The 15369-nt window shown below is 40.6% G+C and overlaps 1 protein-coding gene across 1 annotated transcript in view; it reads right to left on the bottom strand.

The window, feature by feature from the left end:
* Nucleotides 1-15369, bottom strand: part of LOC109987406 (intermembrane lipid transfer protein VPS13B) — a 278167-nt gene that overhangs the window by 87908 nt on the left and 174890 nt on the right. The window contains exons 33-34 of the mRNA XM_065957731.1: nt 10853-10979; nt 8665-8808 (exon numbers count right to left, since the gene is read on the bottom strand). Coding sequence (XP_065813803.1) covers nt 8665-8808; nt 10853-10979 — 271 coding nt within the window. The remainder of the gene's footprint in view (nt 1-8664; nt 8809-10852; nt 10980-15369) is intronic.

The following is a 15369-nucleotide window of genomic DNA, read 5'->3' as shown; positions in this document are numbered from 1 at the left end:
ATTACAAGTATTTTCTGGACTATTCCAAATGTTGGAGTGTGCAGTGCTTCTAATGATTCATGTTTGCCATGCACATCTAAACCACTTAAGAAGCTAAAAATAGATTAACTGAAACTGGTGACATAAAGACTCAAGCACACCTCTTCATTATCCAAAATATCTGAGCTTTGTTTTTGTTTTTTCATCAAGGGATGCCAACTTCAACTGGCCTCCTCTGGGATGTGACAGAAGCAAATTCTTTCTTTAGTTTTTTTTAAGATTAGTTTTTGGTCTTTTTATGCCTTTTTGGAGAGACAGGACAGTGGATAGAGTCGAGATCGGACCAGAACCTGAGCTGCCCAGCCACCGGGTTCCCCAGAAGCAATTATTTCACTGCCACTGTAGTTTCAGCACAGCATGTAAAGGGGTTGCTGTTTCACTTGTAAAAGAGAAATGGGGAAGATTGGAGATTGCAGCAAAAGCACAAAAAAAAATCTCACCTAAACCGTTGAAGTATTTTATTAAGAGGAAATCCACGGTAGGGAAACCTGGCTCTTAAGACACCTGGCACCTAAACCCACAAAACTGGGGAAGCCTGGCTTTCCTTGGCCTCCGAAAGAAAAAAAACACCACTGGTGAGCACATGTGCAAACATGCTCTTACTTTACCATCTAAGTTACAGAAAGCAAACCCAATACTCTCCATCACCTGTTATTTTAGGTGGAATCTTGCTTTTACTTATGCAGTGGGGGGAAAAAGTTACCTTTCTCACCTCTTCAGACAAAATTTTTGCTTTTTTTCACTGAATAAAGTCTACTATGGTATGTGGACACGTTGCCATGGACTTCCTTGCTTTTATTATTCCCCTTGGTGTGTGACCCTGTTTCCCTTGGAGGCAGAGAGAGGGCACTGCTGATTCCTTCTCACCTGAATTGACACCTGATCCCAGGGTTCAAGGAGGGGCCTGGTGCCTATCCTCAAAGGCAACTGCTTATTTCAAGGCTCTAATAGAATCTCAGCCTCTGTGAATTTCTATGGAGTTTTCACGCTAATTTTGCCAAAGCTGATTGAGAAAAAAAGCAAATTCAGCTGCTACTGATCTCTAAAAGATCAGGTTTCTGAGGGGACAATTTATAAATGTTCCAGAGTTATGCTTCCAGGGGAAGGCTGCTGGTAGTGCTGGGCTGACCAGCGAGGTGAGTTGTTATGACTGGCTGTCAATTAGCAGCTGATTCACACAGGAGGGTCATTGAGACTTGAACGATAGAGGGGGAAAAAAAAGATTCAGCTTTCATAACAAAGGTAAGGCAGCAAGATGAACACAGGCTATGAAAATATGTATGTTTAAGATAAGCTGAGACAACGACGCTTACTTAACAGATGTAAGACAGCCAAAATGGAAAAGTAGACGCCTGTGCAGGGAGCCTTATTTATTATTACTCTCAGCAGAAACAGAAAAAGGAAAATAGCACCAAGCATGCTTGCAAGAGGTCATGGTGAAAGGGATCTGGCCTCCAGAGACTATTAATAGGTTGACTTGGCCAGGTTGACTGGTTAAGAGAGCTGTACTCTCAGGACATCAGCCTCTACATTTACAGACATGTACTTTGAACAGAGCCAGGAATCACAGCAAACAGCGGATTCAGACTTCTTAGAACTTTTTCCACAAAATGTCGTGCCTATCTCTGTTGAGTTCTTCCTTCCTCATTGTTCCCCTTTGCATTCTTTGTCATACAAGCCCCTCTCAACGTGTCTCATCTATTTGACTGCTCTGTTCCTTTCCTAAACTTTGAATTTCCCCTCACATCTGATGTCTCCCTACATGTTTGCCCAGAGAGCACATAAAAGCTCTTCCGACACCTAAATGTCCGGGAAATTGCTGAGGTGGACAGAGAAAACCTGAGTCTATAGATCTCAACAGCAACGAGACAAAATGAAACACTCATCACAGAGAGGAACCATCTTGGAAACGGTTTACATTAAACATAAACAGACAAGGATCAAGATCTGAGCCAAGCTTGTCAACAACACCCTGGCTAAGATAAGCCAAGTTATTCACTTTCAACATTCTGCTCATACTCCTGGTTTAGCTTTCATACATGAGAATGCAAGCTAAACTGTTACGCAAGAGCTAGAATAAGTGACCAAGATTTCATTCTCCAAATGTTAGCCGGTCAGACAGTAGCGTTTGGAGTGAAAACCGCAAAGCCTTTTTGTCGTTATATTTACCTGCAAGCAAAAATACTTAGTTTAAGGTGTCCTTACTGATGCATCTATATGACAGTATGAACTTTGGGCAAACTGGATGATTGGAAATGTTTTCACTGATAAAATCCAGAATAGGCCTATACTCATTTGTTCTTACCAAAAGACCTTTGTGTAAACGATCCAGCATGTGTGTTATCATGATTTAAGTTAACATGTGCGGATCTAATTGATGTAATTGATAACCTCAGAGAAGACAAAGCCTCGCACCCCCACCCGATATATTTGGGATTCCCCCTAGGTTGGGAACCAATGTCTTAAAGGACCACCATTTTTTTTTCCAGTCAGGTGCAGTGCCAATCCCTCAGACGTAGCGCATGGAGGTGAGCAAAACGATGAAGGGGAAGAGAAAAAGGGGTCAAAGCCAGGTGATTAAGAATTAAGTAGTTGGTAGACAAAAATTCTTACGGCCTCACAACTTCGACTGATGTGATGACACAAAAAAAGAAGGAAATGAGAGAAAAAGGGTGAGGGGAAGTAGAGATAAGGCAGGTAATTGGTGATAAAGAGCTTTCCCCCATGTGTGTTGAGTAAAAACTGTAATTGAGAGGTTCCTGTGAGGTCTGATACCTTGTCCTGAACATGGGTACTGCCTTACTGTCTGTTTTTGAGTGCACTGGCATCAGTGTGTATGTGTATGTGCCTGAGTGTTGGAGGAAGTCTAAAGCCCTGTTTCTCATGCATGTAATCATGCCAGGATGAGGTGGAGGATGAAGCTGAGCGGTACTTCCCCTGCACCAGAGGGTATTTTCCTCTCACACTGTGGTACAAGCACATGGCTGACCCAAGCTGCTTCTGCATGTGCGTATGTTTGTATGTGTAAGAACTAGACATAGAGAGGCACAGGAATCAAAAACACCATTTAAAAAAAGCTTGTGGACACTCAAAAGTATTTGAAAAGAATTATTTAGACCTTGTGTTTGAAAGCTGATGCAGGTTTTCAAAATCCAGGAGCAATACTTGAAATGAAACGTTGTAGTCCTCCATTGTTGTGCTTGAAGACAGCGCCCAAGTGTTGCTGGGAAACCAGAGATGTATTCAACGACTTATGCAGTGAAGTAATGACGAGGCTCTTTTCAGTAGAAAAGCAAACTGGTTCTTAGACACTAGCACCAGCCCAGAACTAGCCCCAGGTTACCATTGGAGGAATGGGGGTGAGTGTTGCCAACATCAGGCCTCAGAACACCCAAGGGCATACTTATGCACATTAAAGTGTGACAGAATATGCCAGTGCAAAATGATCAGATATTTAGTTTTGCTAAATTATGCACCCTTATAATATAAAACAACACGTACAAACACATGATGTTAATGTTGTCTACTTTTATTTCAATCATGCAATGTTAGGTGAAACAGCAAAATGTTTCATTATGATTATAAGTATTTTTATAACCATGAAAAAGATGTTGCAAAGAGCACATTTATTTGATAAAATAATTAGCTGACTTTAAAGCTGTTTCAGTGACAAACTATCGATGTGTATCATTCTTTTACAGCAGCAGATTCAAGCATAAATGAACTGTACAATACTATAAATGATGGATAATTATAGGCTGTGATTAGTCTCTCTCTTCTATTGCCAGTTTTTTTTTCAATCAGATTTGATATCAAACTATTCAATTTGATCCTGATGACAGACTTCTTTGAACGAGTGACATCATCCAATATATCCGTTTGTAGAGTTATAAATATATTTTGTATCCACAACTGGTGCTAATAATATCATGAGGACAATCCCGATGCCTTTTTGCTCCTCTCTCAATCCTCAGTGACTTCTGTGTATACACAGCCCCTGTTTTTATTAAACTCTTGCTGGGGACAACGTTAATTGTGAAAGCAGAGGTGCTTTTTTTTGAAGCCCTTAAACAACCAGTTCAAGCCAGATGCTTCTATGTTAAAAAATAGAATCCTTTGACTCCTTTGACAGTTTGTTTATAGAAAAAGATGGATACATGTACAGAGTCTAGAATCCTATACTGTGTAATCTTCCAGTAAATCCGATCTGACTCATCTGTGAAAAAATCTAAATTTTGATTGCAAAATAAAAAAGATGTTATGTGTTTATGCTGTGACTAATGCTTGTACTTTGGGCTAGATCAGCTTCTTGCAGAGAAAACAGCAATGGAAGGGAAGCAGCCCTCAGGATCTTGTTTCTAAAAATGGGATGCCATGATGCTGCAATTACAACAACACTAGAGGGCTCTGCAGCTTGTAAAATGAGCTTCTGCAGACCAGAACACAACCCTGTTTGAGTCATACTGCCCCCCCCCCACCCCCCCCTTGCAGGGTGAGAGGCAAGCAACTGGACAGATGTGCTTGCCAAAAGAGTAACAACACTGAGATTGATGGAGGTACAAATAGTTTAACAGTGAGTGTCCGAAAAAACTAAGCCTGACAACATGTAGCGTGGGTAACCTACAGTTTCTGAAGCAGCACAGATGTGAAGACACACTGACCAACCTCAGTGTTAACATAATGTTACGCTCCATAATGGCACTGCTTTAAAACTGGATGAACTGAGTGAAGAACAGAGTATGACACAGATTCAATAACATGGTGTAATAAAAGTAAAAGTGAAACATACTGAGCGTTTCAAACAACTGTGACTGGAAAATGTAATATTGAAATCGTAATATATTTATTTTAATGAAGGTGTGCATACATCCTTCATTTTTTAATACTGAACGTATGATCATAATGTTATCACTACGGACTTATGGGCCTTAACCATCTCACTTAAACTATGTAAGGGCAGCAATTTCACAGTGGTAGGTTCTAAGAAAAAAAGAAAAGAAAGTTAACTCTTTCCATCCCTGAGTTAACTGGGAGATGTGGCTGGGGAAAAGGAACATAACACTATGCCTGCCACTGTGCCCTTGAACAGTAGCCTTAATCCCCAAACTCCTACAGTATGACCTGCTCAGTATGAATGCATAGAAAACTGGAGTCATGCAATGTTGTGTCTGTGTATACGAGGAATTGTCTGTATACACTGCCTTGAAAAAAAAAAAGGAACATATCTTCTTTAATATATAGTGAGTGTGAGTGTGTGTGTATGTGGGGGGGAGGGGGGTGTCTTACACGGACCTCCCAGAATAGTTGCTTGCTGAGCTTTCTCATTCTGCCTTGAACCTGGATGAACCTTCTACAGCCGTTAGCTACCCCTTGACAAAATCAAGCCATGAATCATTCATTTCAGGTCAAAGGGGGGGCTCAGAGATCACCCAAATCAAAACCAGATGCACCACAGACGCCTCCTCAGTATTAACTGTATAAACAACTAAACAATGAATAAATATGTCAGAAAAGTTCACACTATAGCTTTCACATTTTATATTTTGTATAATGCTTCACTGTCAAATCTGACAAACAGACTGGTTGTGAGGTCTCCATTTTAACCGTTGGTTTGCCTGGCCTGCTTTGTCTGCTCAGTGAGTGCACTGTGTACAATAAAAAGGTAGTGTCTATATAACCACAGGTACAGTAGCATTTGTCAAGCATCTTTGTAGTTTAAACAACAACAACAACAAAGTAATCGTAGCACTAACAACCCTTCAATGATTCCTTTTTTTCCCCCCATGGAAAGCCAAAACTTTGACTTTTTAAAGCCTAAGAGGGTTGGAGTTATTGGACACAGACACTGGTCATTAGTACATACAGTACATCTTTTAGTTAACTGTAGATCCCTGCTAGAACCACATTCCAGTAATACCAGTAACAAACAGCTGCGTTGCTGTCCAGCCCATTAGAAAATGGAGAGCTTATGTAGCTCTGCTGTTACAGTTGCAATATTATTATAAAAGAAAATCCCTGCACATGATTTATAGCCAGTTGAAGTCACTGATTTTTTTTGCAAACACAGTGTACTTGGCAGCAGAAAAGGCAAGTTTAGCTCCAAAACTGTCTGTTGCCTGTACACTGTCATAGTATTCATCTGTTGGTGAGTTTGTTCTACATGACAATGTACTTTACATAAACGTATAGTAAAGCAGTTTTCATTTCCAGATATTGTTAAATTAAATTGAACCGAAAATAATGTCCATTAAATGCTGGCTCCTACATACAGTATATTCTCATTAACCCTCACAGACACTGTCTGGCTAACGGATGGACAACGTTAACCCCTATCTTCTCAGTCCTATGCTGCTTAGCATATGGACTGTACTGAATCGCTTGCGGCAACTCAGATAATTCAAACTAAGTAATTCCCCTGTGAGCAAGATCTCTAGTTGGCATGTTGAAGCAGCTGGAGACGAGCGGTATAGTGGAACTGGACTGTGGGTCACATCTTTCTCACCTACTAGGGAGAACAACATGATCTAAAATGTAGGTTTTGACACTCTATCCATCTCCTGGGAATACCAATTCCCACACACCAACGTCTTCAGCGTGGCATAGAAAACAAAACCACAATTGACAGCAGTACCAACAACCATTCAAGGCCCCCCAAAGTTTAGCCAAAAATTGCTCTCTCAATTACCTTCAAGCATCTAAAAAACACTTAGCCATCAACTAGCCAGGTTTGACCCCCCCCCCCAAAAAAGCTAAAAAGCACATGATGATGATCCACACCACTTTGATCTACACAAGCTCAGCATACAATTTGGGTAGAAGTTGCGGTGATTGGACAATGGAGAATGCTCTGTTATTGAGTTTTTGTCAATTGTTGCTTTTGCTAAGTTGCAAAGTCCTAGAAGAACTGCAGAATGTTGCCCTTGAACAAGATGCCAAAGCCCTGATGAATTAGCTATAGATACTCTTGGACCAAGCTGGAAATTAATTATCTTCACAGGGAAAGGTGGCAGCTGAATGTGGATTTGTCAGGGTCAGCCAGACCAGCATGAATCAGCCCCAGGCCTCCGCTGGCACTGCCAAACTGACACTGTCGTTTAAATCCTGAGTTCCTAAGCCAATAAGACAACCATGTGCTCTATTTATAAAAGGTGATTCAGGAAATTATGACCCTCATTGGTTTGTTGTACTCTGTTTCAAAAAGGCTAAATAAGAGCTAGGGACATACGTGCTGGGGAAAAGAGACTGGGACAGCCTGGCCTTACTAGAGGACCTGCTGCACATGTGCAAGGATTGGGAGGAGGCCCTTTCTCACCTACAAAGTATAACCCTGCCAAAATGCAATATCAATCTAAGTATCACCTAAGTTGGCCTTCCCTCGCAACCTTCAGGGGCCTCATAACTCTATAGCTCACTTCTTTAGCTTGCAGTTAAAATGTGCTCCAATCTGATGCCAATTGAAAGGCCTGAACCTTCCTATATTACAGGTATAGCTATCTGCTTAACCCCAGACCTTAAACAGCATTAGTCAGAGGCCATTATTTAGTACCAGGCATGTGCTGGCTCTAGGATTTGGTAGGGAGGATGAGCTCATCAGGTTAGGTGGTCGTATATGTTAAGGCAGCCAGCTTGATCCAGAGGTCTTACTTCTATTAGCATTAGATTCCAAATATCCTGTCACACCGCTAGTAGTTAAAGATTTTGACTGGCAGCTGCCTAACCCTGACCCAGAAAGAATCATTTTTTGGGACTGGACACGAAATCCACATGGATGACAGACTATTCCCAACCATCGGTGAGGCTACAAAGATTGTGCAGCAAACCCAAGATCCCCAGGATTTTTTGACCTCCCTCCGACCAGGTTGTTGAAGCAAAAGCCGGCCTCGTTTTGCACATGTGAAGACTTCTTTGACAGAGAAGATCTTAGTGTGGTTCTGATCAACGAACCTGCAACAGGCTACTATTTGTGCATCTAGCATTGACACACAAGTGAAGGTACAACTTCCTCACAATGACTAATAACTTCAGTATCACTCTGTAGCTCACTTTATTTCATTCTCTGTCCTCTTCTCTACCCCGTCCCCTTTCCTTTCTCTATGACTCCAATTCCCACTACAGCTAGTAAATATCTCTATATTGTGTTCCATTATAAAGCTTTATTAAGTGGTCAGACAGGCGAATGGCGCCTGAGAGCTCCCCATCCTGTAAACAATAGAGAGGGTCCTGAGAGCTGTAGCTGAGCACGGGACAGTAAACTACGACTACATTAGGGAAACGCTCTTCGTGAGTAAATATTTAAATGTGGGGGATTCACCCGAAGAAGCCTGGCGCAAATTTTCAGGGCAAAGTTTTATGAAAACACTCATGATGGATTGTCTTTTAACAAAACTGACGCAGCTCAATGCAGTGTTTAATTATTGGGTGTTAAGTTGTATTTCATGATTTTCATCATAAAACCAGGCCTCTTCTGGCTCACCAAACAATCAGCATACCATAGGATTACTAATACAGCCCTTTAATTTCATACTTCAATCTGAATGTGACACTGTGTAGAAGAATATACATACACATTTTAATGAGAGGAAGTCATTTGTATTATTAATGTTGAGAACTGATCATTTTATCTACCTCAGCACTTTTCTCCGGAGTGTCCATCCACACCATGTTGTCTCTGAGAAGCTGCTGAAGGAGCTGTACCTGGGCAATACTCAGGTAGAAATCCAGACTGCTGGTCACATTTACCTCCAGAGAGTGGCCACACACCACCACCTCCTAGACAGAGATGAGGGAGATAGTAAAAGGGTAAATAGGCGAACAAGCAGAAAAGACATCCAATAACATATTATGATTGTTTTTGCCCTCGTGTCCTGCATCTATCTTCTGACCAAAGACACAATGGTGTGTAGGCAGAGATGGGCTTTCAAGAGATTGGCTTTCCAGGACATTTATGTTTTCCTTGGAAGTACACAAAGAAAAGCCTAAAGGCATGCTGAAGCCAGAGTGACATCAGTGGTCAAGGTGAAACTGAGCACATTTGGATTTGGAGATCATCACCCTTTTTGTATAGTAAATGGTAAAAAGACTTGAGCTTGTATAGTGCTTTTCTAGTCTTCTGACTACTCAACGTGCTTTTACACTGCATGTCACACCTAAACATTTACACACTGATGGCAGAGTTTGCTGTGTAAAGTGACCATCGGAAGTTCCTAATCCCGTTCACACACATTTCTATTCCACCGACGAAGCAGCATGAGCAATTTGGGTTTAAGTGTCTTGCCCAAGAACACATCGGACATGTGACTGCAGGAGCTGGGGATCGACTCCCCAAAGATTGTGCATCTGGAGGAGTATTCCACAAAACAGGATTATACATTCATGATTCTGTAATATGCTTATGAGAAAAAAAAACAACTGCATGCTTTCTTTAGTACCTCATTAAAAGGAAAACTATGTTTGCCTCTGATACCTGATTGTAGTAGAACAATTTGTTTGTAAATCCAGCTTTCAGTGCTTGGTTTCCAGTTGTTACTCTGAATTGCGGTGATCCATTTCCTCTCTTTTCTTTAGCTTTCGGAAGTCTGTAAAAGCAAGCTCTGGCTTCTTGTTAAATGTGTTTGTACAGTTGGTCTAACTAGAACCCTCTCCAATTTTAGTAGTATTTTTGGGGTTTCCACAGCATTCAGGCCATACACTGATGAAGAGACTCATTATGTGTTTTCTGCCTCTCAGTGGGTGTAACCACATGAATTAAACCTACTGTGATGTCACATGCATTGCCCCAATACTCTTTCTGTCACTCATATACCTTTTCTGTTTAGCTGAGGTGTACATTAATGCCTTTTACCCTTTGCTAACTACAATATCCCAGCCACAGCAAGCATTTCTTACTTCAGGTTGGAGCTACATCTATCAGGATATCACTCAAAAGGCTAAAATAAACCACACACACACTGGTATTAATATACACACATGTATTTAGCCACTATTATGTAGACATAATCAATTTAGACCAACTGTTTCAAATAATTTCATAATTTTTTGGATTCAATATCCAATGTAATATTAAGGTTATAATTCAGCTTTTTTTTAAATTTCATGTATAAAACATAAATAATTGTCCTTATGATTAGACGTGTGGTAGTTGGATAAGTAGTAGCACCAATTTTGTTAAACTGAGCGTAGAAACAGATTATAGACTGATGATTATAAAAAAAATCCACTATAAATGCATAAACCAATTGAAAGCAGGGAACATTTTAAAATGTATATACACTGTGTAGCAAGTCATGTTTGGATTATGTGTGTGTGTGTGTGTGTGTGTGCAAACTATGGATTAGCTGTTAGCCATTGTCAAGGGGCACATTAGAGTGGGCAGATGAAGCATCAATGAAGGAAGAAAGAAGCCCTGCCAGAAAACATCAGCTGTATAAGCAGAAACATTTGAACTCTGTGGGTCAAAAGCCTCCACTGCACAAAGGACTAGCTGAGGGAGTCCTAATAAGGAAGTTACTGTAGGAAGCAACGCATACATTTGACTGACACCTACATTAAAAATGTCTATTTTCAAGACAATGGATGGTGAATGTAATTGTTACAATCATGGATATAAAAGGTGATGTTCAGTTTAAGTGGTAAGAACCCTTGTTTAAGCAGATCTGTACATTCTTGGAACATGTTGTTATTAACTACCAGATATACCTACATAGTAACACAGTAATATAGACTTTAGACTTATAATTTATGTTATGATATCAATACTGTTAAAAGAGAAATGCAATATTGGATTCTTTAAAAGCTGCGTTGAATGAATACAGACCTCTGGTTGCCCACAGTCAAGAGACAGATTCTTGCTGAAGATGATGGCTGGCGCAGCAGTAACCCGAACAGAGAAGTCAGTCAGGATAGGTGTCAGGATTGCCCTTCGCTCCTGGTGCCTTCTGATGCTGAGCAGAGATACATAAACAATCAACTGTCTGCAAAAAAACCTGTACATTGTTCTTTACACAATAAAACTGTATCCCTACCATTCTCAAGGCTTTATTTGCTGGTAACGAGTTAACACATTTAACTTAACACAGTCAAAACTCCTCATGCTAAAACCAAACTTTTTTTCTCTGTAGCTGACAAGAAGACACATTTAAAACTTCAATTAAAGAGTCAAGATTAAGTGGCACCGGTGGACTAGTGGTTAGTTTGCGGGTCCCATGCAAAGAGGCTGCAGTTATCGAAGGTTCAGATCTGACCTGTGGCTCCTCTTTCGCATGTCATTCCCCACTCTCTCTCTCTCTCTCCCTGATTTCTGACTCTATCCGCTGTCCTGTCTCTACAATAAAGGCACAAAAAGCCCAAAACAAATCTTTAATGAACAGATGAACTAAAAGTAAGAGACAGATAGCCTAGCCGTTATGTCGCACACCCCATGTACAGAGGATTTCAAATCCGACCTCGGCCCCTTGCTGATGTCATCCCCCACTTTCTCCTCCCAGCATTTCCCGTCTCTCTTCTGCTGTCCTATTCAATAAAGGCAAAAATGGCCCAAAATATAACTTTTTAAACTAGTTTGCTTCCCAAAAGCCAGACCTGTGAATTAGTCCTACTGTAAGAGTAATGTTTTTCCAATTTTTTTTACTCAAACACATTTTAGCAGTGAGCTTGAATATGGTGACACATGCAGAATGAGACTTTATACGATAAGTCTCATGTGGGTTCACACCTGATAGTAATAGTTTACACTATAGAATAGAAAGTTCTCAAATCAACTCTCTGTATTTCATTTATATTAATTTCCATAATCAAGTTGTATTCGTAGAAACATTTGTTCCCAGTAAAACAAATATACGTGTGGGCTTTATGAGGTGGTGTGAATTGCCACATCTGCTGCTATTAAAACAATCAAGTGGTACAGCTTCCAATATTTACAGTTGGCCAGGATTATAAAAGGCCTAGTTTCTAGGTGGCCTTTAGTACAGTACTTAACTAGAACCAATATCATATTCACCGCTGCTACACAAATGTGCATTACCAGTGCCCTCGAGGGATTATTTTCTGACACATTTCTTTGCCCGTAGAGTTTAAGGGAGACCTAATTCGAAGGTAAAATGATCTGTGAGGCCAATTGGTGTTGGCTAATCTCCCCTCAGACAGGGATTGAAACAATGAGTGTCTCGTTCCAGGAGACAGGTGCGATCATTCACCAGCATGGAGGCCTGCAGCTCGGTTTACCAGTAATATGGGTTCCTCTGACTGGGCTGGATAACTGTGTGTGTGTGTGTGTGTGTGTGTGTGTGTGTGTGTGTGTGTGTGTGTGTGTGTTACTATGTGTTCTGAGCTACACAGAATGGACATTGAATAAATACACCCATGGCATGGACAAAAAAAGACTGGCATGCACAGTGTGGCTGACAGAAGGGAAGATGGGTAGAGTTCAGTTCACAGCCTTATGACAGGTTTCTTCCTAGACACAAAGGACTTCCATCTACACAAAGTGACAAGTACGGATCTTTTCTGTGTATTCATGGTGCTGTATTTTCTTTCAAATTTCTGGAAGCTAATGAAGGCCACTGCAGCAGCTACTGGGATTGAACTAGGAAAAAACTACAGAGTTAACATGCCACAAGTCCAAAGGGAGAGATAGAGTGGGGGGGGGGGGGGTTTGATGTAGGAAATGAGGAAAAGGTGTGAACTTTGGATGTGCTGCGTGTCAAAACTTGTTAGCTGAGGTGGTGTATTTCAGTGGGTGACTGCAGAAGACAAGTAAAGCGGTGATCATGACCCCCTTGAAGGTAGTATGTTAGAATGACATCTTCAGTTATGACTCGATATTGATGGTGGCTGATAATGATGTAAACAGTACAGTACACAGCAGGACAGCAAAGTACATGTTGTAACACAATCTAAAGTGCTGTTCTTTCCATGGCCTGGAGAAGTTGGGAAACTGAGGAGGCAACCATAGCCACATTCATTTTGTTTTAAGCTAAAAGAAAGTACAGGTAAAGAAAAAAAAAAACACAAACTTTGACTTTTTCAGGATGATTTAGTTCTTCAAAGCCGTTTTCACATATGCACTTCTGAAAATATCTAGATAACTGCTCCACATATTCTCCTGACCTGGCAGTTCAAGAAGGGGGGGAGCTCTCGAGGTAAAAAAACGGGGAAGTAGCGGAAGGAGCAACAGAGTCCTCAGTGCTATAATGAGCATATTCTCCTTTAATGATACGTGTAGTTTGGCAAAATCACACTATCAATAATGCAGCCGTTTAATTACGTGCACGGAGATCGTAGTGGTCGTGGGCATATTCAGTAGTCTATGCAATGACTCTATCCCCCCCCCCCATTGGCTCGATGTGAATTCTCCTGATTATATCCTGCAGCGTTCTCACATCAGCTCACTCGACTTGCTGCTGAAAAACACGAGGAGTCTGGCAGGAGAAACTCTGGGTGAAGTCTGAGGGAAAATGTGGCTGTTTGCATTCACACATATAACTCCATACAGTCTGTCAGTAGATTTCTGTGTGAAAGTGTGAAAGCCCTACAAGATGTTTCAGCTCTCATCCAAAAGGCTTCCTTAGTTCTGAACCTTGGGCTCAGCCTCGGTAACAAGTCGCCTTCAAACTACTGTAATTTACAAGAATACAATACTCTAGGTCAATCCTCGAGGTCAAAATGTTAGGTCATGCTGTAATCAAGTTTAGAAGCGAAGTAAAGTTCTAAAGCTATAAGACAGAAGACATTTGAGTCCACTCAAAAGGCATTTACAACTTCCTCAGCCCAACATGTGAGGCCACAATCTCACTTCACTGACCTGTCAGACAATGTAGTGTTGGCGATAAGGCCCAAGCAGCCTTGTTGTCATCAACAACGAGACAAAACGAGGACAACGAAAACAATTGGATTGGATTCAGACTCAGGAGTTCTTTGCCGACACCTTTCAAATAACTGCATGATCGCTTTTGAAATTCTTAATCTAAATAAACAAGTTTAAAACAAATGATAACTATCAGAACCTGAATGCACAGAATCTGGAATTGACCTAATTCTGCCTTAAAACAACAGATCAATGGGGCGCTGGTGGCGCTGTGGTTAGTGCGCGTGCCCCATGTACGGAGGCTGTTGTCCTCCAAGCAGGCGGCCCAGTCATTCCCCACTCTCTCTATCCCTGATTTCCAATTCTATCCATTGTCCTATCTCTCGAAATAAAAGGCACAAAAAGACAAAAAATAAATCTTAAAAAAATAAAAATAAAATTAAAAATAATAGCTCAAACTGAAAGAGGTTAATCAACGAACTGATTTCTAAATTTGAAATGTATTCTCAACTTTCAATCTTTGGGGATTACATGTAACACTCTCATACTAAGTAAGTGAGAAAGAGCCTTACAGTAGAAAAAAAAAAGTGTTCACCATGAGTATGAGGGGGTTTCTGAGTGTGTATGTAACTGAAAGGTGTGCATTTCATTTAGCAAACTCTAAACTCTATTAATCTATGAGCACTCAGTCTAAATCAGGCACATGTTGATTCTGTACAGAATTCTTCCACAAGGCCTCTTTTTAGTTGACAGGAAACAAATCTGGACTCTTTGCCTGCGACTCTTGGATTTTTGGGCCTGTTCCCTTTCAAAACATGAGTGGAAAAATGGATACATTGCCAAACAGTCTGTTACACTCGTGCTTGTTTTAGCTCCTGAGTCTATAAAAAAAGACAGGGTTTGTAATTATGACTGTGCATGAAACAGCTCTATAAAAGGGAGCTAACTCAATAACTACAAGCTGCTCCCACATCGAGATTGATCTGATGCATTCTGGGTCACTCATAGAAGATCCCCCACACAGCACCTGTCTAAGGGTGTATCTATGAAATCTAAAAGCAATGTGAATAGTTCTTGCTGTGCTTCTGGCAGAGTGATTCCTTTAAAGTTCAAACTTAGTAGAGCAGGCTTATGAAGATACGTATTATCTATTATAGAAGTCAAAAATTGTTTTTTTTTATCATCTTTGTACTTGAATGATTTCAATGAAAAAGATCAAAAAGCACAACAATAAAACATCAATGTCTGTGTGTCAAGTTAACAACTGTTAATGCAATGGAGTTCTTCTTGTAACCTGATGTATGAGTCATAGTAACTAAAACAAATGTTGAGTGCTAGTTTGATAAGAATACAGGAGGCGTCTATTTGGATTATTTAGTGTTCGATTGTGTTGACAACTGAGCAGTATGTAAACAACATGCTTGTGTTAAAGGCTTTCTATGCGATTTTTTACACTTAAATGTAGAAATTAAGTATATCCTCTGAAAATAACTCTGTGAGTCATGACTGTCTACAATGGGTGTAACACC

The sequence above is a fragment of the Labrus bergylta genome, chromosome 8 (assembly GCF_963930695.1).
Source record: "Labrus bergylta chromosome 8, fLabBer1.1, whole genome shotgun sequence".
NCBI lineage: Eukaryota > Metazoa > Chordata > Actinopteri > Labriformes > Labridae > Labrus > Labrus bergylta.
Note: the sequence above shows the minus strand (reverse complement) of the source record. Positions and strands in the feature narration are given on the sequence as shown.